At 50.1% G+C, this 23,098-nt stretch overlaps 3 protein-coding genes across 4 annotated transcripts; 2 read left to right on the top strand and 1 right to left on the bottom strand.

Moving 5' to 3' along the window:
• Positions 1-1,747: 1,747 nt before the first annotated feature.
• On the top strand, positions 1,748-10,282 carry TLCD3A (TLC domain containing 3A). Its single transcript, XM_074974603.1, has 5 exons — positions 1,748-2,360; positions 3,731-3,814; positions 6,232-6,439; positions 7,434-7,529; positions 8,239-10,282. Exons 1-5 carry the CDS (start codon positions 2,239-2,241, stop codon positions 8,506-8,508), a joined length of 780 nt encoding a protein of 259 aa, XP_074830704.1. The 5' UTR covers positions 1,748-2,238; the 3' UTR covers positions 8,509-10,282.
• On the top strand, positions 8,432-22,656 carry LOC142000378 (diazepam-binding inhibitor-like 5). 2 transcript variants are annotated; one of them, XM_074974604.1, is made up of 2 exons: positions 8,432-8,535; positions 22,072-22,656. In XM_074974604.1, exon 2 carries the CDS (start codon positions 22,158-22,160, stop codon positions 22,425-22,427), a length of 270 nt encoding a protein of 89 aa, XP_074830705.1. In that variant the 5' UTR covers positions 8,432-8,535; positions 22,072-22,157; the 3' UTR covers positions 22,428-22,656. The 2 variants fall into 2 exon arrangements, with proteins under 2 accessions (XP_074830705.1, XP_074830706.1); XM_074974605.1 differs by lacking the exon at positions 8,432-8,535 and adding an exon at positions 17,253-17,359.
• On the bottom strand, positions 10,856-17,183 carry GEMIN4 (gem nuclear organelle associated protein 4). Its single transcript, XM_074974600.1, has 2 exons — positions 17,093-17,183; positions 10,856-14,172 (listed from the first exon to the last, which is right to left on the bottom strand). The coding sequence occupies exons 1-2, from the start codon at positions 17,100-17,102 to the stop codon at positions 10,985-10,987; spliced, it is 3,198 nt and encodes a 1,065-aa protein (XP_074830701.1). The 5' UTR covers positions 17,103-17,183; the 3' UTR covers positions 10,856-10,984.
• Positions 22,657-23,098: the final 442 nt, after the last annotated feature.

Genomic DNA, 23,098 nt, shown 5'->3' with positions numbered 1-23,098 from the left:
CTTGCTTTTTGACTCTGCCTGCCTCTCTCTCTGTTCTCAGGTTCTGCATGCTCTCTCTCACACCTGGTTATATACCCAGTAGAATTACCTACACCCACATGGTACTAATTTCTGGGCACACTCTAATAGGCCTTGTTTTAGGGGTAGCCCCTTAATCATCTCTTACAAATAACGTAATTGAAGGGTGTTTTCATACATCAATTTAAATGAGGTTTTAACTCAACCCACAACAAGGTTTCCCCTGTCTCACTGGGGTGTTGAGACTAAATTAATTGATGATTCTACTGCACTTTAAGATCCTCAGATAAAGGATACAATAGAAGTGCAAAGCTATACTGTATATTTGAACAGCCTAATCTCTTATCTGGAAAGATGGAGATGATGCTGGTTATGGTACCGCTTCTAGTACCACACTGTTATATACTCCCCCCTTTTGATTTTCCTACCATAGTTTCATCCTCAGATTGGTTTGGCAATACCAGAACTTTACATTTGCCTGCAAAGTTTGTGGGTTAAGATGGCCAAACCTGTTTTGCCACTTCTGAGTGCACAGCATTACTTGGCAAAGTGGCTCTTGTGAAGATGAGGTTAGGTAGTTGCATAGCCAAATCTCCCACAGAGTTCCCGCTGCATTATTTATTTACTGCTATATGTGGCATCTTACAAACACAGAAAATAAAGTCCCTATCCTGCAAAACTTACAGTCCGACTGCAAGAGAGAGAAATTATGTCATTAAATGGGGGCAAGAATCAGAGCAGAATGTGCTGGAGACCTCAGACCTAGGGAAACCTCATTAGGAATGCACAGGTTTTTAATGCTGAGCATTTTTCATCTCCAAGGCACTTTTACAAACTATCAACATCAGCCGAGGGCGCTTGCAAAATTCTATTCATTCACGTGCCTTTTTTTTTTTTAAACAGGATATAAAATATCACCAGCTTGTTCATCACTGTGGTAAAGAGCAGGGGAGCAAATTTGTGCATAGGCTGGTAAATTTTCAGGAGTATTCTGAATGAGTAAATTCAATCATCATAAATAGCTTAATGTTTATTTAGTGGAGGGTTTTTTTAAACTGGTTTCAGCATAGCTTCAGTGAGAGTTCAGGTCCTAGATAACGTGGTTGTAAATAAAAGGAGTACTTGTGGCACCTTAGAGATACTCTTAGGTGCCACAAGTACTCCTTTTCTTTTTGCAAATACAGACTAACACGGCTGCTACTCTGAAACCTGGTTGTAAATAAAGGATCCTATCCTTTGTCGTCATCCCCCTCGAAGTCAGTGCAAGATTTACCATGGACTTTCACCCTTCCACCCACTCACCCTTCAGCAACCTCTGCCACCCCAGCGGTGTGGAAACCCGTGCATGGCTTGCGCTCCCCAACCGCGCAGAGTTTAACCGGGAACTCCACAGAGTTCAACGTTCCACGGGCGGCCCCTCCACTGTACGAACATTCTCCCGGTGGAACGCTGAGGACCAGCTCCGCGCCACCAGCGTTCTGTGGGCGGAACCCTCCACTGTACGAACGTTCTCCCGATGGAACGCCGAGGACCAGCTCCGCGCCGCTAGCGTTCTGTGGGCGGAACCCTCTGCTGTACCAACGTTCTCCCGGTGGAACGCCGAGGACCAGCTCCGCGCCACCAGCGTTCTGTGGGCGGAACCCTCCACTGTACGAACATTCTCCCGATGGAACGCCGAGGACCAGCTCCGCGCCACCAGCGTTCTGTGGGCGGAACCCTCCACTGTACGAACATTCTCCCGATGGAACGCCGAGGACCAGCTCCGCGCCACTAGCGTTCTGTGGGCGGAACCCTCTGCTGTACCAACGTTCTCTCGGTGGAACGCCGAGGACCAGCTTCACGCCACCAGCGTTCTGTGGGCGGAACCCTCAGCTGTACCAACGTTCTCCCGGTGGAACGCCGAGGGGCACCCCGCGCTACGAGCGTTCTGTGGGCGGAACCCTCAGCAGCAGCCCCCCAGTGTACCCGCGTTCCACCGCGGGGGGCAGAGGAGCAAGGCCCGAGGAGTGGCTGACCGAGTGGCTGATGGGAGGCGCTAAACCGCCCCCCACCCTCGGCTCTGCTCCTCCTCCCCGCCGCCCGGCCTGCTGTTGACAAACCAGGTGCGGCGAGAGTCCCGCCGGGCAGCGGCTGCTGGCGCTCCGGGAGCCTTTCGCCCGGCAGCTATCGGCGCCCAGCCGCGAGCCGGGGCGGGGCAGGGCAGGGGACTCCGCCGAGCTAATGTGGCAAACGCTGGCGATCGCTTCGGTGTTTTTCCCGGGTCTTTTCTTTCTATCCGTTCGGAGTCTCGGCTGGGCTGCCCCGGCATGGAGCCTCAAGGACCGGATCCTCCTCAGCAGCAGGTACCGGGGGGCATGAAGGGGCGGGGGTCATCCGGAGTCTCTTAGGCGACCGGCTAGGTCGGCACAGCTGGCTGCCAACATCTGGCGCCTGCTGCAGCGTGTGGGAGATCCAGCACAGTACTGCTGGCACGGGCAGTGATGGGCGCATCCAGGACAGGGCAGCGTGTGTGTGAGACACTGACCTAGGACCCAAGGGCATGAGCCTGGCACGGGCAGCGTGTGTGAGAGAGGCTAGATCTACCTTGATGGTGGCTTGCAGGGTCCAGGCACCGCCTGCTGTAGTGAGAGGCAGGCTGCATCCGCACGTGTCGATCTGTGGCTTCATACGGGTGGAGCATTCCGCAGTGAGGGAGGCACTGGCAGCTGGGAGGCAGCGGGACACAACGCTGTTAAAAATAGCCGTGTAGAGAGCCCGGGTAAGGTATGGACCCTGCAGGTTCAGGCATGTAGGGCACTCTACTCACCTAAGCCATGCTTCACCATTTCCACTATTTATACCTGGGCTAACTGCGGTGCAGCATCCACTCTACCCATAAGTACAGACATACCCATAGATCTAGGATAGAACCGAGCAGCATTCTCCTGACAAAGGCAGAGCGTGCGTGTCCACATGATGGGCACCGAGAACAGAAGAGCTTGTTCCTGAGCGGGTGAGACTGTGTGATGCTGTGCAACATCCATCTAGAACGGCACATTTCTGACATGGGTGCACTGCGTGTGTCTATGCAACATGGATCTAGAATAGCGTATCATTTCTGACTTGTGCAGAGCGTCTGTTACGTACATCTAGAAGAGAATGGCACATTTCTGGTAACCCCCGTGTTTGCGGTCTGTGCATCTAAAACATCACAGCATGGGTCTCAGATACACAGTGTGTGTGAATGCAAGAGACATCCAGAAACAAACAGCATGTTTCAGCTCTGTTTTGTTTGTCTGTGTTGTGCTGTTTCATACCTACTTGTACCTTTAGAATGCAAACTCTTTGGAGAAGGGACAGTTTAACATAGTTCAGCTACTGGGCAAGACCATGTATATTTTAGGAACTATGCATTATTATTTGCAGGGAATGTGTTTAATAGGGCTAGGCCTTGAAAAAAAACTGCAGGCCATATCCTCAGCTGATAATAAACTGATGCAACTACACTGATTTCAATAGAGCGGTGTCCGTTTACATCACACAAGGATCGGCATGTTTCAGACACAAACACTGTGTGTGGGAGGAGAAAGGTGCCACGCTAGAAGGGTGTAGAGTAGGTATCAAGTAAACATGCACCTTTTTGTCAGTGATCCCTCCAACCACTGAGGCGCTTTCATTCTAGTCATAGCAAGATTAGCAGGGGTATGATTTTTTTCTTATTTGTCAATTTCAGGATGGTGTCTTCTGTTCAAGCTACCATGGCTACTGTTTCTGGGATCATTGTTGTCCTTAATTGCAAGGATGTGGTACATGACAGGTAATTAAACCTCACCTAAATCACAGCCAGGCTGCAATTTTGCAAAGGCTTTACAAGAATCACTAAAGGGGGTGCTGGGCAGGCCGCTCGTAAATAGGTTTTTATGATAAAGAGGAAGGGTGTAAAGAGTAGCTAGGAACAAACTTCCTGTGTTCTCCTTCCCTCACATTTCAAATGCTGGAGGAAATGCTCCAGTAATACCATTCTTTGAAAAGCGGTGGCTTTTGGAGTGCTCTCAAACACTGTTATACCATTCTCTTTGAAATCTAAATGGGGTAAGGGAATCTCCCCCATCACTGATGCATTTTAGATTTTAATTTGCTCAGTTGGACAAAAAGGAAAAATGAGGACAACATCATTTTCCCAACAGATATTAAGCCGGGGGTCTCAAACTCAAATGACCACGAGGGCCACATGAGGCCTAGTACACTGGCCCGAGGGCTGCACCACTGACCCCCGCCCCGACCGCTGCCTTGGCCCCGACACCACTCCACCCCTTCCATGAGGCCCCGCCCCTGCCCCACCTCTTCCCTGAAATCCCCACCCCAACTCTGCCCCCTCCCTGCGCCCAGGGGGTGCAGGAGGGGTGCAGGGTGCTGCAGGGGGCTCAGGGCAGGAGGTCGGGTTTGCAGGAGCGGTGTGGCAGGGGGCTCAGGGCAGGGGGTTTGGCTGCAGGAGGGGTTCAGGGGGCGGGTCCAGCCTGGTGTGCACCGGGGACAAGGCAGGCTCCCAGCCTGCCTGCCCTGCCCCCGTGCCGCTCTGGGAAGCAGCTGGAACCTGGGGGGGCACAGGGGTCTGTGTGTTGCCCTGGCTACTCCTCCAGGTACCTCCCCCGAAGCTCCCATTGTCCACGGTTCCCCGTTCCCGGCCAATGGGAGCTTTGGGGGAGGTACGTGGAAGAGCAGCCAGAGCAACACACAGACCCCCGTGCCCCCCCCCCCCCCAGGTCCTGGACGCTTCCCGGAGCGGGGCAGGGCAGGCAGGCAGGCAGCCTGCCCTGACTCTGGTGCGTGCCAGGTCGGAGCCGCTCTAGGTAAATGCTGGGGGGGCAGGAGTGCCACGGGGAGCTGGAGGGCCGCAGAAAATAACCATGCGGCCCGTGGGCCACGTGTTTGAGACCCCTGATCTATAAGCAAAGAATGATTATTTCATTACTGGTACCGTGGCCCTTCTCAGAAGCCCTGACCAGGACTGGGGCCGCATAGTGCAAAGTGTTGTACAAATACAGAGTTGCGGTGGACTGTAATGCTTTAGTCTAATTTTGGTTGTCGGGTTACTGTAGGGGGGCTGGGCGGTGTTGGTGGCCTGCTGCGATGCACAGGAGGAAGTAGATGAGCTGATGATCCCTTCTGGCCTGTCCCACTCCTCCTCTGAAATAGGAATCGAAGGAAAACATTTCTTTAGACATCCAGACACCAGAGGCTGTTCAGGCCTTGGAACACAGTCCTGCACAGAAGTTATCGACCAGTAACATGCCAGCAGTTCTTTGCAAGGCATCGGTTACAGTTATTCCACGTTGTGCAATTGTGACACCAAGATACATTGAGAACAGGCTGCAACATGTGGCTGTTTCCCCAATAACCACACATCCTGGGGGATTTTATTGCCTAACTAAAATACTCTGCAGCTCTCTCAGACCTGGCAGGCAGAGATCTCAAAAGTAACTCACAGGGATTAACTCAGGGATCCCAAAGTGCTTTCCAAACAGTAATGAACGGGGACTAGGTAAGCACTCTTATCCTCATTTTACTGATTGAGAAACCAAGGCACAGCAATGTTACAAGCCCAGTTCTACAAGCCACACTAGGGAGCATTTACTAGTGCCCCATCTGAATTTGTGAGACTGCTTCTGAGTGTAAGTGCCTCTCCCTTCAAGCAAGGGCTGACGAGCTCAATCCTGTAAGGTGCTGCATCAGGACCAGAGCACTCAGAACCTGGCAGGACACTGGAGCTGCCTGCTAACCTGCGGCAATGCTGAGGTAGCTTCTCAGCTCATTAGAGCTCAGGACTCCTGGGTTCTGTTCCTGGCTGTGGCACTGAAGTGACCTTGGGTAAGCAGCTTTGTCTCTGAAGGCCTCAGTTTCTCTGTCTGTATAGCAGGAGGGTGATACTTTCCTATCTTTGGGGAAGTGCTGTGAAACCCTCTGACGGGATGTTCTGCGGGCACAGCCTAGCTTTTGAAGTAAAGGTCGAACAAAACTGTAATGGAAATGTGAGCAACAGGGTAAAGTGGGTGCTCACAGCAGGGGTTGGCCTATTAGAGGCAAGTTTTCCTTTGGGCCTTGCAGACAATGGAGATAGACCAGCCTAAAACTGGAGTATCACGCTGGTGAGCCAGGCATCTCGATCTCCTCCATCTTCCAGCCTGCCACTTGTGCACGAGGCTATGATAATGCGAGATCACTTCCTCCCCTTAGGTACTGGCTCGCAGTAGAGTACGTTTGGGTCATCGTCCCGTACATGATCTATGACGTATGTGTCATGTACCTCTGCCACTGGCACAAAAGCAAAGACACCTTGGAGAAGCAGCATTCGCTGGCCAGTGTGAGGAGCTTCCTGGAGAAGGATCGCCTCATGGTGACGCACCATCTCTTCATTCTTGTTGTCCTCACACCTGTCGCGCAGGTAGGGGAAGCAGTCGGGATTACCAGTCTAACCAAACATAAGACTGAGAGAGACAGTGAAGCGCTCACCTAGTCCCAGACTGGGAGCAATGCCTGGGCACATGGTGGCCTCAGTTGTGGTCTTTGTTGATTCCCATTACCTCCTGGGTGGTCTCTAAACACGGGAGTGAAATCCTGGCTCGAAAGACATCCATGGGAGTTTTGCCCTGGATTTCACCCTTGATTATCCCCCACTGCAGTAGCCAGACTCCCCACACCCAGCTCCACCTCATCGTCCACTTCACTCTGCTCCTGAACCCTCCGTGCAGCCCCATGGTCTCCCCCCATCAACCATTGCTCCAGGGCACCTTCTTCCACCTGGGAACAGGGAGGCTGGAAGAGTTTGTATAGTGGGGGTGCTGAGAGCCAAACTATAAACCCGGCATATAATGGAAACCACAATCAGGGGGTGCTGCAGCACCCCTAGTTCCAGCATCTATGCCTGGAAACACGGGGACACCACATCTCTCCCATTTAGGACATTTCACAGACTGACTAGTAGGTGAGACTCTAAAGATGGGACAGCCAAAGTCCTCCACCTCCTTTCCCAGAGTCTACAAGCAGCACATGCCAAGCTCTGCTCCTAGACTTATTCTGAACTTATCAGGACTGAAACCAGTTTAGTCTGAACATAAAATTTAGTCAAGTGGAAGCTTTAATCAGTCTGTGTACCTTGGATCTGTATCTGTCACCATCGATTAGTATCTTCAACGAGCTTAGAAATCTTTGCTTCCAAGTCCACCTCCTGGGGGGAGCCATCTGGACCCAATAGAGAAGCTGCGATCCCCATGGTAATCCATAAAGTTACCTTCCTTCCAGCTTTGTTCAGGAGGGGCATGAGCCAACGCCACTGAAAGCACTGGGAAGCCTCCAGTTGGCGTCAGTGGGAGTTGCACTGGGCCCCACTTGGCCACGAAGGAGAAGGTCCCTGCACTAATCACTCTGGTTATTTCTAGTACCTCAGAGGAGAGCTTGGAGATTTCTTCGTCGGTTGCATCTTTGTGGCAGAACTGAGCACTCCGTTCGTGTCACTGGGCAAAATCCTGATGCAGGTAGGCCTGGCCCATATGTATCTTTAAAAAGAACGGGGTGGGGTGTATTGTTTTACCCATGCTGCTCTCCTAAATATTGGGATCAAAAAAGCCTTAATAATAAGAGCAAGCTTACCTGGGAAATCCAGCAGTGGTTCTCAACCTTTACCACCCCGGGACCCACCTGGAACTGCTTTCCATCGAACTAGGAGCCCTCTTTCATTTAACATTGTGGGAAACGCAGGTGGTCAGGATCCCCACAGCAGCTGTTCGTGATCCACACATCCGAAAACCCCTGTTTTAAGACCACACTGGCTTCCTAGTTCCCACTTGCTTCCATCATACTGTAGTCAAAGATGGATGGACTAAGTCCTCACTAACGAGTCACCAGCCAAAGAGCAGCAGCTCTCCTCACCAATCCTCTTTATTTAGGAAACCCTTTGTCACCAGTCACCCTGACCACCTTCCTCCCCTCACAGGCCATCCTGTCTTTGTCTCGTCCATTGGCTTGATCCAAAGCTCTCTGGAGCCAATGAGAGTCTTTCCATTGTCTTTTCTGTGTACTAACTCAGGCCCATAGATTGTAACCTCTTTGAAGCAAGGACTGTTTCCCTCCATGCCTGTACATCTCCATGCATTACAATACTGCAGGGATAATAATCAGTGACATAGACATGGACATTCACTCTTTATATGCAGTGTTTACCCCCCCACTTTGTTTCTTTTGCAGCTAAAAATGCAGGACACGCTCCTGCACAAGGTGAATGGGATTCTCATCCTGGTGACGTTCTTCCTCTGCCGGATTGTCCTCTTCCCGTTCATGTACAGGGCCTACGCCAGGCACACGGGGATCCCCATCTACATGGTGCCTTTCCACATCCCCATGCACTGCAACGTGGCCAATGCCTCTCTCATCGCCCCACAGCTCTACTGGTTCATGCTGATCTGTAAGAAAGCTGTCCGACTCTACAGCAGTTCACCGTCCGACAAGAATAGATAATTGCCGGCAGAGGCTGCAGACCACAAGGTTTGAGACTAAGCCAGCATCCTGGCTCTTCTCCCAGCTGCCTTGCCATTAAAATCAGTGTTGTAGGTACCAGGTTGGGACCGGAACATCATTGCCCATTAGTATTAGGAGGCCCTTTTACTTTAAAGCAGCTGTGTTGTCTCCGCTGCAGTTCAGGGAAGCAGCACCAGCCTGTTACAGAAGGACTTTCTTTCTGTAACACTCAAGTGTCCTGTGTCCTTCTGTCTGGGGGGGAACCCGGCTAGTGGGAGCATTATGTAGGTGAAGCGCTAAAGAGCCTCGCTGTGGTCAGACTCTCTAGCTATTGGTCAATGAAATGCTAAAGAGGAGAGAGGGGAGGCAAGAGGGTTTGTTATAAATATTCTGGTCAATTAATAGGTGACATTGGCATTGAAAGACTACGGCACAGACCCAGACCTGGCAGCAGTGGGTGCAACGCCCACAGAAGACTCTGGGCCAAATTCAGTGGTGTGTGTAACCTGTGGGGTGTCACTGGTGTGATTTAGCATTTAGTGGTTGTGGAAAACCAGGGTGTCATACACACTGAGGGGCAGGTTCACCTCGTTCAGGTTTGGAGTTATTCTGATTTACACCCTTCCAGCTCAGAGCAGAATCTGGCCCTGGGGGAACAGAAAAGGGGGTGATATTCTGAACAGTCTGCTCCCCTTACGCTGCCCTTGTGCCATGGCTGAATTTGGTCCATTGCCTCTGGGGAAGTTTCTAGTTGCTGCTAAGCACGAGTTTGTCCCTTGGCCACACTCCATGCAGACCTAAGTGCCATGTTTCCCCAGGTCTGGGATTACACAACCACTAACTCAGCCCTGGTGAAAAGAACCAGAGAGAAGAAACTGGAGCTAGGAATTATAGGTGAAATGCAACAAGCTGCTGGAGGTGGCAACACCAAAACAGTGGTCACTGACTGACACCCCTAGTCTAGTCCTACACCAACGCTGACTTGGGCCCACAGTGTCTGCTGCACTGACTGACTGTTTCCCCTGACCCTGCTTAGTACCACACCCCCTGCAAGACTGGCCCCAGACTGCAGAACTTTGCTTAATGCCGAGAACCAGATCTTTCTGTGGACTAAAGACCCTAGCAGGTGCAGAAGCAAAACACCAACTGCTCTGAATGGACAATCACCATATGCACAAGAAACACCAGGATAGTCACTGGCTCTTTGTAACCTTTGGTGCTAGCACCAACGGGCTGCATTTATCCCTGGAGAATAACTCCACAGGAGCGAGTAACTCCACCAGGGGCAAACCTGGACCTTACTTATCTGTGGAGCAGGGAGTTTACAAAAGGATAGGCTGCCTTGTAGCTTTTATTCAGCCGCTGCACAAGAGCTGAAGACTGTGTTTGAAAGCACTTAGCTCTCCAAACCCCAGTTCCTTCAGGCATCAGGTCTTACCCTGGACATAGTCACATGTTCCTGGAAGATTAATGGAATTGGCTCTTTCCAAGCTTAGCTCTAACAATGTGTCACTGCAATGACTGTCGGATTAGTACTGTGTTTTGTTTTTATTATTATTATTAACTACAAAGGCCAGTCAGATGGGTGGGTTTCCACTTTGTAACATGCTCTCAGAGTTGCAGGCATTCTTCTCATGCTGTTTTTGTTACAAATAATTTGCCTTATGTAACGGAAAGGAAAAAAGCCCTTGAGGCATTTTAAAGTTTGCACTAACATTGCCCCTACTCACTACAATGCCTGTCGGACGAGAGACCAATAAAGACCTCTTTTCAGAGCCACTCCATGGTGAATCTGTCTTGTACAACGTGCGCTTTCTGTGTAGAGAGGCTCTAGCTGGCTGAGGGGAGGTCAGGGTTACCAGTCTGAATCCAGCTCAGCCCAGAAGCAACCCAAATTCATTACCAAGCTGCTAGAGATTTAGGGGTGTCACTTAATTATCCCCAGCAGGCAGGTGGTGATGTCACAATCTGCCCAGGAGGATCTAAGCCCCATTTGCTGACAGTATTAGCAGGGGGTCCAGTTACTGAATAGCTAATGGAGGCTGAGCTTCTCTGGATTAGAGTTACAGGGCTGTAGGCCTGGGGCGAATCTCCTTAACAGCAAACACAGTAACAAGGCATTAAGGCAGATTGGAGCTGCGGGTGCAACAGCTGAAGTGCAAGTCAAGAACAACTAAAATGGAGGCTACTTTAGCTGGCAGGTTTCACAGAGGACGCAGGCATCAATTTCTAAATGCACCATGACACTCTCAGGCATGTTAAAAAATACAGCTACAAAACCAAGTCCAAAAGAAAAGGTTTATTATAGATCTTACAAATCTTCAATTAACTTCTCCTCATCTTTGTAGGGTTTAGGCTCCGTTCAACACCAGCATGTCTCATTCTGTCATGCCTCTGAGCTTTGATGATCCGTGGAGCCGAGACACGCTGTTTTGCTCCAGGTGTAATCTGTGACCTGCTTGCCACCTGGGATGGCTCACAGCTTGCTCAGCTTCTGCAGGAGCGTGGCCCGGAGCTCCTTGTTGCTGACATTGTCGGTGATGGACTCCAGGAAGTGCTTCTCGTTGGCTTTCCTGAGCGCGCTGCTCAGGGACTTGTCGGAGGCACTGAGCGTTTCATACTGCGAGAGGATCTCCAAGGCCAGGACCAGGAGCGGCTCACCGGAGCAGTCATCCGGCAGCATGGCCACCACATGCAGCACATGGCAGAACACCTGGATGTAGATGAAAGACACTTCCTGCGTGGGGTTCTTGTCGTCGGCAGAGTGCCAGCGAGAGAGGGAATCCCTCTTGACTGAGCCTAGCAGGTCGGTGAGGCTGCTGCTGTAGAGTCTCACCACGTGCTGCCAGGCTTCTGCCGGCAGCCAGCTGGAGCAGCTGGAGCTGCATAACAGCTGGAATCCTCTCAGGAAGAGCACAGAGAACTGGAGATAGTGGGCAAAAGGCCTGAAGTTGAGCAGCGGCATGTACTGCACGTACTCCAGAGTATAAGGTACGTGAAGGACCTGCCTGTGTAGCAGACTTTCAATCACCTGTGTGAGTCTCTTCCATTCGCTGTGGCTGCACCACGGAAGGACCTGTATCAGGGCCACCAGGAACCCTTTGCTGAACAAGTTGACTTCTTCTGGGTTGTCCACATCAACGGTGAGAAGAGAGAGCATTTGCTCCCTCAGCGCCGTGGAGATGCAGCAGCACTCCATCCAGGCCAGGAGCCCGCTGCCTGCCCCATAGGCCGGGACGGGGCGGGACGTCCACTCATCCTCTGAGAGCTTGCAAATTTCAAACAGGGTAGCTGGGACTTCGTTCTTAAAGTGGTCCCCGAAAAGCTTCTTCAGCCGGAGACCAACGGTCCAGTCCAGCAGCTCAACCTTCCGGCGCAGCCAGGCCAGCGACTGGATCCACACTTCTGGGGAGGGGGCAGCTTTCTGCCCCAACACCTCACAGAGTTGAGAGAGAGTGGTGGCAATCAGGTCTTTGGTCTCCAGCGAAGGGCAGTGCTGGTCCCTGAACCGGTGCCAGTACTTTGTATAGCCATCCAGAAGCTTGCAGAGGCCCAGAAGAAGCGGGAAGGGGTAGCAGGACTTGAGCCACTGTTCCTCTGGACCGGGCTGGACCTCCAGAACCTTACTGAGGATCTGCAAGCTCAGCTCGATGTGAGCAAAGTCTGATTTCAAATGGGGAAGGACAAAGGCTTTGGTCACCTCTGCAGGGGAGAGGAGTGGATGACCTGAACTTGGCTGCATGAGAAAGGTCAAGAACTCTAGAAACTGCTCCTTTTCCTTAGCGGAGGAGAGTCTCCCCCAAACAGTCTCCTTTAGACATCTCTCTAGCAGGCTGCCCGACCGGTTTGGGTCGTCTCGTGCCTCTTGGAAGCTCAGTGCCGGAAAGGAGCACAGAATCTGTGCTAGGAACTGGTGTGTTCCCAGGTTGACGACAGCGAGGTTGCAGACCTTCTTCACCGTTGCCTCTGGGTGGAGCAGAGCCAGCCTCGCCACAGAGGCGACAGCCTTGGTGAGACCTTGATCTGACGCACTCTGCGTGATCTGGTTGAAAGCCAAGTTCAGCTCCTCTTGAAACCCTTCCATGAAAGTCTTCAAGTTCAAGGACAAGCCCTGCCCACCCCAAGAAGCCAGGACGCCCGAGATCACCTTGTTCTTGTCAGGTAGTGGAAGCTCAGTGTAACACTCCAGAATAGTTTTGACCACTTGGCTCTGCAGCTCCCTGCTCTCTCTGTTATCAGCAGACAGGCTAAAAGTCACGGTGGTCTCCAGCAATTTCAAGACCAGCTCTGGTTTCTGGAAGAGAACTCTGTTTTTAACAAGACAGGTGACCCAGTCCTTAGAAAAAGCCCAGGCCTTCTCAGAAGCAAAAATGGAGCACATTTCTATGTGCCGGTCCATCCTCTTCTCGATAATTGCCATGGCAACCAAAGCCATGACACTGCTGTCTGAATTCCTGCCTTTCAGCTTTGGATTGATCTTCTTGAGGAAGTCCACAATGATCTGTCCCAATTCTGACACCATTTGCTTCTCGTCCTCACCCAGGTCTCCGGACTTGGCATAGGAGATCAGGTTCTTCCCGAAGGCCGTGAGGCTGTCAAGGAGTCGGTAGGTTTCGTAGCAGATCTCTTTGTGGTTGTTCAGCATGCACTGCAGCTCCTCCCCCCAGCTCTGGAGCAAGCTACGGAGGAAGTTCAAGCCAACAAACAGCTCTTCGCTGGACAGCTTGACTACGGACAGCAAGCTCACGCTCCTCTCGGCCTCCTTCACTTTCTCCTCCAGACCCCTTCTGTTGTACCGGTTCTCGCTGTCGTCGTTCCAGATGGTGACGACGGATGCAATCTTGTCTAGGTATGCTTTGACGGGCAGCGAGCTGGACTCACGCTCTATCACCGTGAAGACCGACAGCAGCTCCACTAGGTTGGCCAGAGCACAGCACTTCATCTTGGGGAGGACGATGCTCCCGGAGATCTGCTTTAGCCCATCGATCAGGACTGTCAACAGGCCAGTGGCTATGGGGGGGCTCTGCGGGGAGAAGGGGTCACCCTTGAATCTCTTTGCAGGCTGACAGGGCTCATCTGGAGACTCGGACAGGTGCTGACGGGCCAGAGTGCTGAACATCAGGATCATTTTGTCTTGCTCACCCTCCTTGTGTTTCATTATCTCCCACCAGACGTCCAGGAAGAAGGCGACGTCCACCAGGGACGTCTCATTCACAACGTACTTGACAAACAGCTCGAGCTCCCGCTGACGCACCGCGGCAGGCAGCGCCAGCAGCAGCTGCACAAAGAGCCGTGGCGCATTCAGAGCCTTGAGCAGCTCGAAGAGGACGGTGTGGTTTATACGCGGGATCATGCTGCCCACCGAGAAGAAGACATCTTCCTTCCACTGTTGGTCAACTGAGGTGGAGCCCGCAGAGGACAAGGGGCAGGGAAGGAGGATTTTGGCCCAGATGATGATAACCGCTTTCTTCTTCCACACATTGGGTTGGGGTGGGGAAGAGGAACGGCTGGTGCATATCTCCTTCAAGGCATCGGTTATAGGCTGCCCAACCAGGGGCCAGTCGGATTTGGCCAACTCTGACAACGCTTTGGGATGATACAACTTTGTTGCTAGCAGGAATCCGCCATGCAGAACGGTTGTTTCCTCACAGATGTTCAAGGGTCCTGTTTAAAGAGAAGCACACACAGACATAGTAATGAATGCAATTCAATCTGAGAGGAAAGATGCTCTTGTAATTAGACCAGGGCTCAGAAGAGCTGGATTCCATGTTCTGCCACAGCCTCCTTGTTTGACCTTAGGCTAGTCAGTCTGTAAAATGAGGAAGTATTACTAGTCCTTCTCCCATCTTTCTTAAGATAAGAATGGCCCTACTGGGTCAGACCAAAGGTCCATCTAGCACAGTACCCTGTCTTCCAACAGCAGCCACTGCCAGGTGCCCCAGAGGGAATGAACAGAAGAGGTAACCACCAAGTGATCCATCCCCTGTTGCTCATTTCCAGCTTCTGGCAAAGAGAGGCTAGGGATACTATCCCTGCCCATCCTGGCTACTAGCCATTGATGGACCTATCCTCCATGAATTTATCTAGTTCTTTTTTGAACCCTGTTATGGTCTTGGCCTTCACAACATCCTCTGGCAAGGAGTTCCACAGGTTGACTGTGTGTTGTGTGAAGAAATACTTCCTTTTATTTGTTTTAAACCTGCTGCCTATTAATTTCATTTGATGACCCCTAGTTCTTCTGGGTCACCAAATGAAATTAATAGGCAGCAGGTTTAAAACAAATAAAAAGAAGTATTTCTTCACACAACACACGTCCAGTCAACCTGTAGAACTCCTTGGAACTTCTGTTTCATCCCCTTAGACTGCAAGCTCTTTGGAGTGGGCACTGTCTCTTTCTCTGTATACACACAGCACCTAGCATGAGACACTGCTATAATACAAACAGTTTACTTAAACTAACTGACACAGAGGAATGTTAATGGATTGTTACAGAAATGCTGCAAGGAAGTAAAAGATTCAACCTTCCATCTTAGAGGGGGAAAAACAACCCTGCATTAACCCTTAATGCAGCAAGTCCACCAGATCTGGGGATTAGAGAGATGATGCAATTGTCCTGAACTCCAAACAGGAGCACAACACATACCAATTACACACAAAAACACGGTCAGTTTACACACGCTGCAGTAGCTCCCTCATTAGCATAGGGCAGCCTGGGAGCGTCAGGGAAAGAGGATTACACACGCATGCACAACAGCTTGCAGGGAAAGGGATGTTTTCCAGCTGATGACTGTAGTATCAGCCTGTGTTTCTATAGAGCCTACAATCCCAAAGCAGTTTACAGATTAGACAGCACTGAAATGCAGGTAGGCTAGAGACAATGAGTACCAACTCCCATGCATTGAACACACTACACAACAGCAGGGGATGGGCTCCGGACACCAGTACAAACTCCTCCTCTTAGAAAACGTGCCACGGGATCGGAATTGCCCACACAGCACAAACAGGGCTCTGGTTTCTAAGATTGCCAATCCCACCACTTCTCTCTCACAGACAAAGAACTCAAGATTTCTAACCCCCAGAGGAGGAAGGAATCTGTGAAACTGCCCCTCCAGTGCTGTGGTGGCAAAAGGTGCATAACTGGGGCTTCTGGAGGGATAGAGGAAGGAATTTGGTGGCCCCGCTTCCTAAAGTCTCTGTGTCTGCTTGGCACAGGCCCCTGCTCTGGTGTTGTACATAAATACAGAATTGTGAGACTTTAAGTGTATACGGCACTTTCCAAGAGAGGATCTCATGGGGGTGGGGGAAGCACTACTGTCAGGCTCATGTTCACTAGAGGCGCAGACAGGTGAAGTCACTCACCCAAGGTCACACATCAGCAGCACTTTCAGACCAATGTACCAGCATGGTGGAATGTTGCACAGCTCTAAAATGTGAGCTGCATTCCAGCACACCCCTGCAAGGATCCTGCATACACAGGCCCACCCCAGAGGAAAGGCTAGGCCTTGCTTCCAGGGAAAAGTCACATCTAGAAGTCCTGTGGCTAAAACACTGCCACAAGACAATCATTGATCTGCATTGATCATGCTGTACTCTGCAAATTCTCCTCCTAATACAACATACCCCATTGGCCTAAAGCTTTGGGCTCTAAATCTCCAACACAGAGATCAAGGGGGCTGGCACTAGATTCCCACAGTAGGTGGGGTTGCCGTGTAGGATGCTGGTGTGTATTTGTTACTGGATTTGAATCTTTTCTGTTTACATTGCCTGCTCACAGAAGGTGCATTGTCCCCTCCGAACAGTTTCCAAACAGCGTTACTGGCCACGATATAACGTTCTATGAGAATTGTGGACCTCTTGTCCAGGCAGGTTAACCCTCTGCTCCTCACACACTGTCGGAGAGGCTGTAGCAACAGCATGAGCCACAAGAGAAGGAGCAAGGAGGGATCTGCCAGGGTCTCTCTCTCATGCATGTAGATGGAATCGCAAAACCTGAAGCGCACCTTTTTTGGTACATGCAATCGGGTGTACAAACAGGGCAAACGATTCTCTCTCGGGTCTGATATCTGCTAACCCCCTTGCTGACTCCTCAGCCAGCCGGTGCAATCACTTAGCTCAGTCCAGGGTCCTCATTTAGGTGGGGAAGGCTGGTGCCCTGCTGGGATCAGCATCTTTGTATAATGCAACTCTGCGGGGGCGCACTCTTACATCAGGGTAGCTTGCCCAACCACCGGCCCAGAATAGCTGGGATACCTGGCGCCTACCCAGGCCAGAAACGTGGGAACGACTTTATAGGGTGGAGCTGTTTATTAAACACCCGGCAGGTGAGGCTGGTTTAAGGTGCTGTGTGTCGCCACACGCTTCCCCCCCCCCCATGCACGCCCACACCCTGCCACGCGTGTCCCAGCACAACACCCCCCACGCATGGCCCAACGCAGACACACACACTCAACGCGCGTCCTAACACCCACCCACGCGTGTCCCCCCACGCACGTCCCAACACGCACACACCCGCCGCTGCCCCAGGCCGCCCCAGCGTCCCGCGGGCAGGAGCCGGGGGCAGCCGCGCCGCCAGCCAAGCACCCACCTAGCTCCATGGCCCGGCCTGTCCGCTGCTCCGGCGCAGGCGGCGGCCCCGGCAGGGCGAGGGCGGCCCCGGTCCCGGCTGCCCGAGGCGGCGCTTGTGAGCCCGGCGCGCCCGGCTCTGTGACGCTCCGGCCCAGCCGCCGCCTGCGAGCCACGTGGCCGCGGCCCACCCGGGGCTCCCGGCGGCGAGACGCGGCACAGCGGCCTCTGCGGGCGGCTGCGCAGCACTGCAGGGCGCGGCCCCGGATCGCAGATCATTGCCCCGCCGGTAACACCCCGCCCTCCCCCGCGCCCTCTCGCCGGCTCCTGGGTTGGGGACAGGGATTTCCCCCCCAACCCCAGTTCTGTGAACTAGTGACATGCAGCGGTGCCTGTTTAGTGACTGTTTGGAAACGTGAATTGAAACTGAAACATTAATACACGCTTTAAAAGCACGTACAGTGTATGATAAAATACGTGTATCTGAAAAAGTATAATAGATTTGAAAAGCATGGACAGGGACTAGCTTCCGTCTACAGCTGTTGTTTTTTTGTGACCATGTCAGTGCATTCATTTCGGTGACATTGGCCTACCCAATAATTTCAAATTTGTAAGCAAAGTCTCAAGGAGCTCTCCCTGGCAGCTCCTGATGAGCTGGGGGGAAAGGCTTCAGGACGAGACTGTATTTACATTCACGCCTAATCTACCTAGGTAGCCAGCAAACAGAGCTGCATTTCCTAAGTGATAGATTTTGGCTGGGGTTGGGTTATAAATCACTTGAATGGGAGGGGAAGGGGGGTAATGAAATGTTGTTGGTCTTATTGCAGGAGTAAAGGGCAGTAGAACTGTCCTTAGCCTTTGCTGATTGAGGGCATCAAGACAGAGGGTGAGGACAGGTGTTTTGGTTGATAGGCTCCCTGAGTCACAAGTACTGTTTGACCTGCCCCTCTCTCCCCTCTTTAAAGACAAAAAGAACAGGAGTACGTGTGGCACTTTAGAGACTAACATTTATTTGAGGATAGGCTTTCGTGAAGTGGGCTATAGCCCATGAAAGCTTATGCTCAAATAAATTGGTTAGTCTCTAAGGTGCCACAAGTACTCCTGTTCTTTTTGCAGGTACAGACTAACAGGGCTGCTACTCTGAAACCTGTTTAAAGACAGCTGATTAGGCTCCATAGCTAGTCTTTTGTTTTGTTAAGTGACCACTGCAGCTGAAATCAGGTCAAAGTGCTTAGACCTGCTGGGGGACAGTGTTTCTGTGGAAGAGATGGCCCAGTCTGCACTAGCAGTGAGGTTCCCCCCCGAGAGCTCAGCTGAAATCACGGAGAGCTGGGTGGAACCTCAAGAGACCAACTCGCAGAGGTCACAGTGGCAGGTGGCAGCAGAAGGTGATGGCGCAGGGCCCTTGGCAACAGAGCGATGGAGTGAACGGTGGCACAACGAACAACAGTGGCCAGAGCGAACAGTGAGCAGCTGGAGGAAAGAGCAAGGTGCCTTCTTGCCCCCCCACCTGGGAGGTGAACTCATGTGAAAGCACCTCTGAACGCTGAGTCTCCACTGATGAAGGAGAACACCGGTGAGTGTTAATAAGGCTGTTAAGAATGCTGGAGACACAACACAGTTCATGCGAACAAACATGGCTGCAGCATCATACTGTCTATTTAAGCTAGAGATACCGCACACTACAAACTGGAGGCCAATGTTAAGTGCATGGTCACTTGTTCATCCTGAAGCTGAACACTGATTCTGAACAAGAACAGCAAATGCTCACTGTCTTTCTGCAGGAAACTCAACTGACTGGCTAGAAGCATGTGGTGCAACAGTGAAAAGACGCAACAGTTCAAAGAATGAAGAACTCTCTCACCACAAAAAAAATTTGCATACATGGCTGATGAATGCACCGATGCAAATAGGCATCAAGTATTAAGTCATTGTGTACGTTATCTTGATGTCAGTGGTAGGCCAGTAGATGCATTTCTAGATGTTCAAGTTATAGAAGACACATCAGCTGCATCTGTGACAACCCACATCTTAGAAGAGTTAAATGCTTATCAACTGGACCCCAAACAGATGGCTGCTTGTGCATTTGAGAGAGCTGCAAACTTCTCTGGAAGACATGGTGGAGCACAAACTTTGCTCAGAGAAAAGCATAACCCTAATCTCTCCTGTACACACTGCAGAGGCCATCTACTCCAACTAGTGCTAGTACGAGCTGCAGACTCTTCAAAAGACATTTAAAAAGCTATAAATTTAATGTTTTCATTATATTCTTTTTTCAGCAAGAGTCCAAAAAGACTGAATATCTTGGAAAATATAGAAGATACACTGGGACTGAAGTTCAAATTAGTCCAACCTGGGAAAACTCTCTGGCTTTCTCATGAGCGATCCTTGGATGTTGTCTTAAAATTACTCCAGCTACTATTACTGGCTTTGGAAAGTATCTACCAAGATGGGATGGATCTAAGTAGTGAGACTGGTGGATTACTTTTGCTACTACATTCAGAGAAGACTACTGCCATTCTCTCCCTTGTAAGTCTACTGTTAAAACCACTTGGGTCATTAAACAATGGCCATCCAGGCATCTGCTACAACAGTAGTAGATCTTTGTCCAGCAATAGAAGCTACATTTGGGTCAATCAGAGAGCTATCCATTGAAAAAGTACTGGAAGAACAAAGACTTCAGTCCAGAAGTTGAGTAATGAAGGCATTTATATTGAATCCTTAAGTGAAGAGGACAAGAAGTGTTTGTTAAGACAACTGAAAAAGTACACAGACTTGATTCTTAAAAATCTACAACAGTGACTTATAGATTCTACTCAACCTCTACGTAGCTTTTACAGATCCCTGTCCTATAAAACACAGACAGCTGAGTGGAGTGAGGCACTGCCAGCAATGGGGCTGCCGTGTGCTCAGGACAGAATAGAGAACTTGAACACACAGTGGAGTATCGTACGACGAATGAATGAAGATTTGACTTCAACTTCTTTATCATCACTAGTGGCTTGACCCAATCTTTGTGCCATGTTTCCTGGGATGAAAGAAGTAGAAATTCATCTCTTGCTACTCCCAGTCACAACAGCTACAGTCGAGCATTCTTTTGCCTCGAGTGAATAGAATTTTGTGTTCTGAAAGAAGTCACCTTCTGCCTGATCATGTGAATGAACTAACGAGCATATCAGTTGAAGGAATGGAAGTACCGGACACACAAGAAGCCACCAGAGATGAACGCATTGCATTCAAGAAGTTCATTAACAGAGTTGTGCAAAATTATAACAAGAAACCAAGAAGGATGTAGACGTAGTGCTTCATAGAAGGCTTGAGTAGCCAACTTTAATATTTGTGATGATTTTAAAACATGAGTTAAATCTAATTAAATGGTCATGAAACATTTTTCAGTTTTTACTATGGTACCATAGAGCCACCTTAACCCTCACAGTCTCACCCCTCAGTGGCCCTGACCCCCCCCTGTAAATTCGAACACCCCCCCACCATTTCAATTCCTGGGGGAGACACTGGTTGGGGATCCCCGTCAGCCCCTCTGCTGCTAAGGCCCCCCCCCAGATCACGCACCGAGACACTGAAAATCTTCCCCTCCTAAAACTCTCAGCTCCCTGCTCCCCATCTTGACTTACCCCGGCTGAGTCCTGGACAGGGAGATTCGCTTCCCCAGGACACTTCAGATTCCCTCAGCACGAGGGGCTAGGAGCTCTCAGCTTCTGGGACTCAAAGAATCCTGGATACCCCTGAGATTGGGGGACGGAGGGTGTGTTTAGAGCATCAGTTTTAAATGGAATGAAAGGGGGCTGGGAGAACCACCCCACCAAAGCCGGAGTGTTCCAACCTTTTGTGCCTAAGTTGAGGCATCTCAGTCAAACGAGCCTGGTTTTAGGAGATGCTGAGCAAACTGGGCCACTCTTATTTAGGTGATCCTAGCTTTGAAACGGAGGGCCCAGGCCTCTTAAGGAACTTAACTTAAACCTATTAGCAGCCAGCAATTGGTTATAGAGAAGTACTTTAATCAATGGTCATATTTGCATTGCTTAGCTAGGTACTATGACAGGGCACTTTATAAATATCTATTTTAGTATAGCACAAAAACTTCCACTGTTTACGTGACTGTCTCATTCGGGGCACAAAAATTCAGCATGGGGATATGGTGGGGTTGTGTTTGTTTGTGGTTGTTTTCCAGTATTGCTAAACTCAAGGCTTCCAAAATCATGTCAGGCCCCATAAAAATTAACTTTAAAAATAATAAATAGTTGGGTTCTTTTTATTTCCTTCTGGATTTTTAAATGTTTGAGTCACATTTTCAAATTTTTCTCCACAATGATCAGGGATAGAAATTTACATTTTTCTACCCCCCTCTTAAATGAAAGCTGAGACTGTGGGATAATCACCTGACTCCAGCAGCTGGGGCTTTAAGAAAAAACACCAAATAGTATAACAGTTGGCAACACTGCTTCTTTCCTAGGCAAACTGCCAATATATAGGCACATCGGGTTAAATTCCTCTTGGCAGAAATCCAGAGCAACCCCACTGAAATCCAGACTGACACAGATAGAGTTAAGACCAAATTCCTAGCTAAATTTGTTTTCTTTGAATAATTGCCTTCCTTTGACCTTCTTCCACATTGGTTACAAAGGCAGACTAAACCTGTCCATATGTTTAGCAGATTTCTGATGAATAGATGGCTACACATTTTACAAACCAGCTATATTTATAAACGGTCTATATTTTTATACCATGTTCATCACAGTAGAGAGACTAACTGCTATACATAGAGAGAAACAGACCCCAAGATCCTGTCTCCAAATGGGAAGGTAATGCTCGGTCCAAGAAGAATTGACTGTAAAAATCTGTAAAATCTGCTAAATCCCCTAATGTGGGATTAATTTTAAGGCCATTTGAAAATTGTGTTGCTCCTGCTAAAGACAGTTGCACGGTCTTTCATTAGGGCATTTAAAAATCTTACTCTGCTGTTGCAACTCTCCTTCATTCCAGTTGTCGTGGCCTGGGTCAACCCTTGAGGATCTTCGCAAGCCCTCTACAGCGGAAGAAAGGAGCAGTCCTGACGCTGAGCTCTCACCATGTCTCAGGAGGAATTTGAGAAAGCTGCTGCTATGGTCCGGGAAATGAAGGTGCCGACCTCAGACCAAGAAAAACTGGAGATTTACAGTCTCTACAAACAAGCCACCGTTGGCGACATCAACATCCCCTGCCCTGCTGCAACTGATGTAATAGGCAAAGCCAAATGGGAGGCCTGGAATGGACACAAAGGGATGAGCAAGGCTGATGCCATGAAGAATTACATAGCAAAAGCAGAAGAGCTGAAAAAAAAGCACGTAGCTAAAAATTAAGTGTTCACAGATATCAGGCAGCCATGTGGCATTAGCAGGCTTTTGACCCAACATCCCTGTTAGGGAGTTTCCTCTCACCCCTTAGATCAATGTAGAGTAGCTGCCAAGCCAATACAACTGTAATCAGCAGCCATGGAGTGTATATGACTGAAAAAGTTGTGCATGGCCTTTGAAAGTCTATACGAGTGTGGAAGTTCATTTTAGGATAAGGATCGTTCAGTCATTGTTTATGATTTCTGGTAAACTCTTACCGATACTTAAGAGGCTTACTTCACAAGCCAGTGTATTTGCTTAAAGGAACACCCTCCCTTTGAAAAACACATTACTGTCTGTCAGTGTTGCACTTACCAGAGTTACAAGTGCTGCTCAAGCTTACTGTACATAAAGGAACGTGGTGGGCTGTTTGACTTTGTGCATTGGACAGCACTTTGTACAGTTTCTCCCTTACTAAAATGGGCCTGTGGAAACCAGACAATTAAACAAGAAACCACATTGCCAATATGTAATCCTGGGGTGTGGAGAAGACACACCACAGGCAGCCTTTACAAGGTCAAATGTTGTGCAATCATTAATCCAGAACAGGTCAGGGTTAATCTAGACACAATCTCTCCCTCTCCACTTTAACTTCCTTTTAACGCTTCAGATTCTGTGCTGAAGCTCAGTTCCTAACG

The sequence above is a fragment of the Natator depressus genome, chromosome 17 (genome assembly GCF_965152275.1).
Source record: "Natator depressus isolate rNatDep1 chromosome 17, rNatDep2.hap1, whole genome shotgun sequence".
Classification (NCBI taxonomy): domain Eukaryota; kingdom Metazoa; phylum Chordata; order Testudines; family Cheloniidae; genus Natator; species Natator depressus.
The sequence above is the reverse complement of the archived record's forward strand: the minus strand, read 5'-3'. Positions and strand labels throughout refer to the sequence as shown.

Coding starts and splice junctions, on each gene's coding strand:
- TLCD3A (XM_074974603.1), top strand. CDS start 2,239: ATGTGGCAAACGCTGGCGATCGCTTCGGTGTTTTTCCCGGGTCTTTTC. Junction 2,361..3,730: donor CGGATCCTCCTCAGCAGCAG/GTACCGGGGGGC, acceptor TGTCAATTTCAG/GATGGTGTCTTCTGTTCAAG. Junction 6,440..7,433: donor TCCTCACACCTGTCGCGCAG/GTAGGGGAAGCA, acceptor GGTTATTTCTAG/TACCTCAGAGGAGAGCTTGG.
- LOC142000378 (XM_074974604.1), top strand. CDS start 22,158: ATGTCTCAGGAGGAATTTGAGAAAGCTGCTGCTATGGTCCGGGAAATG.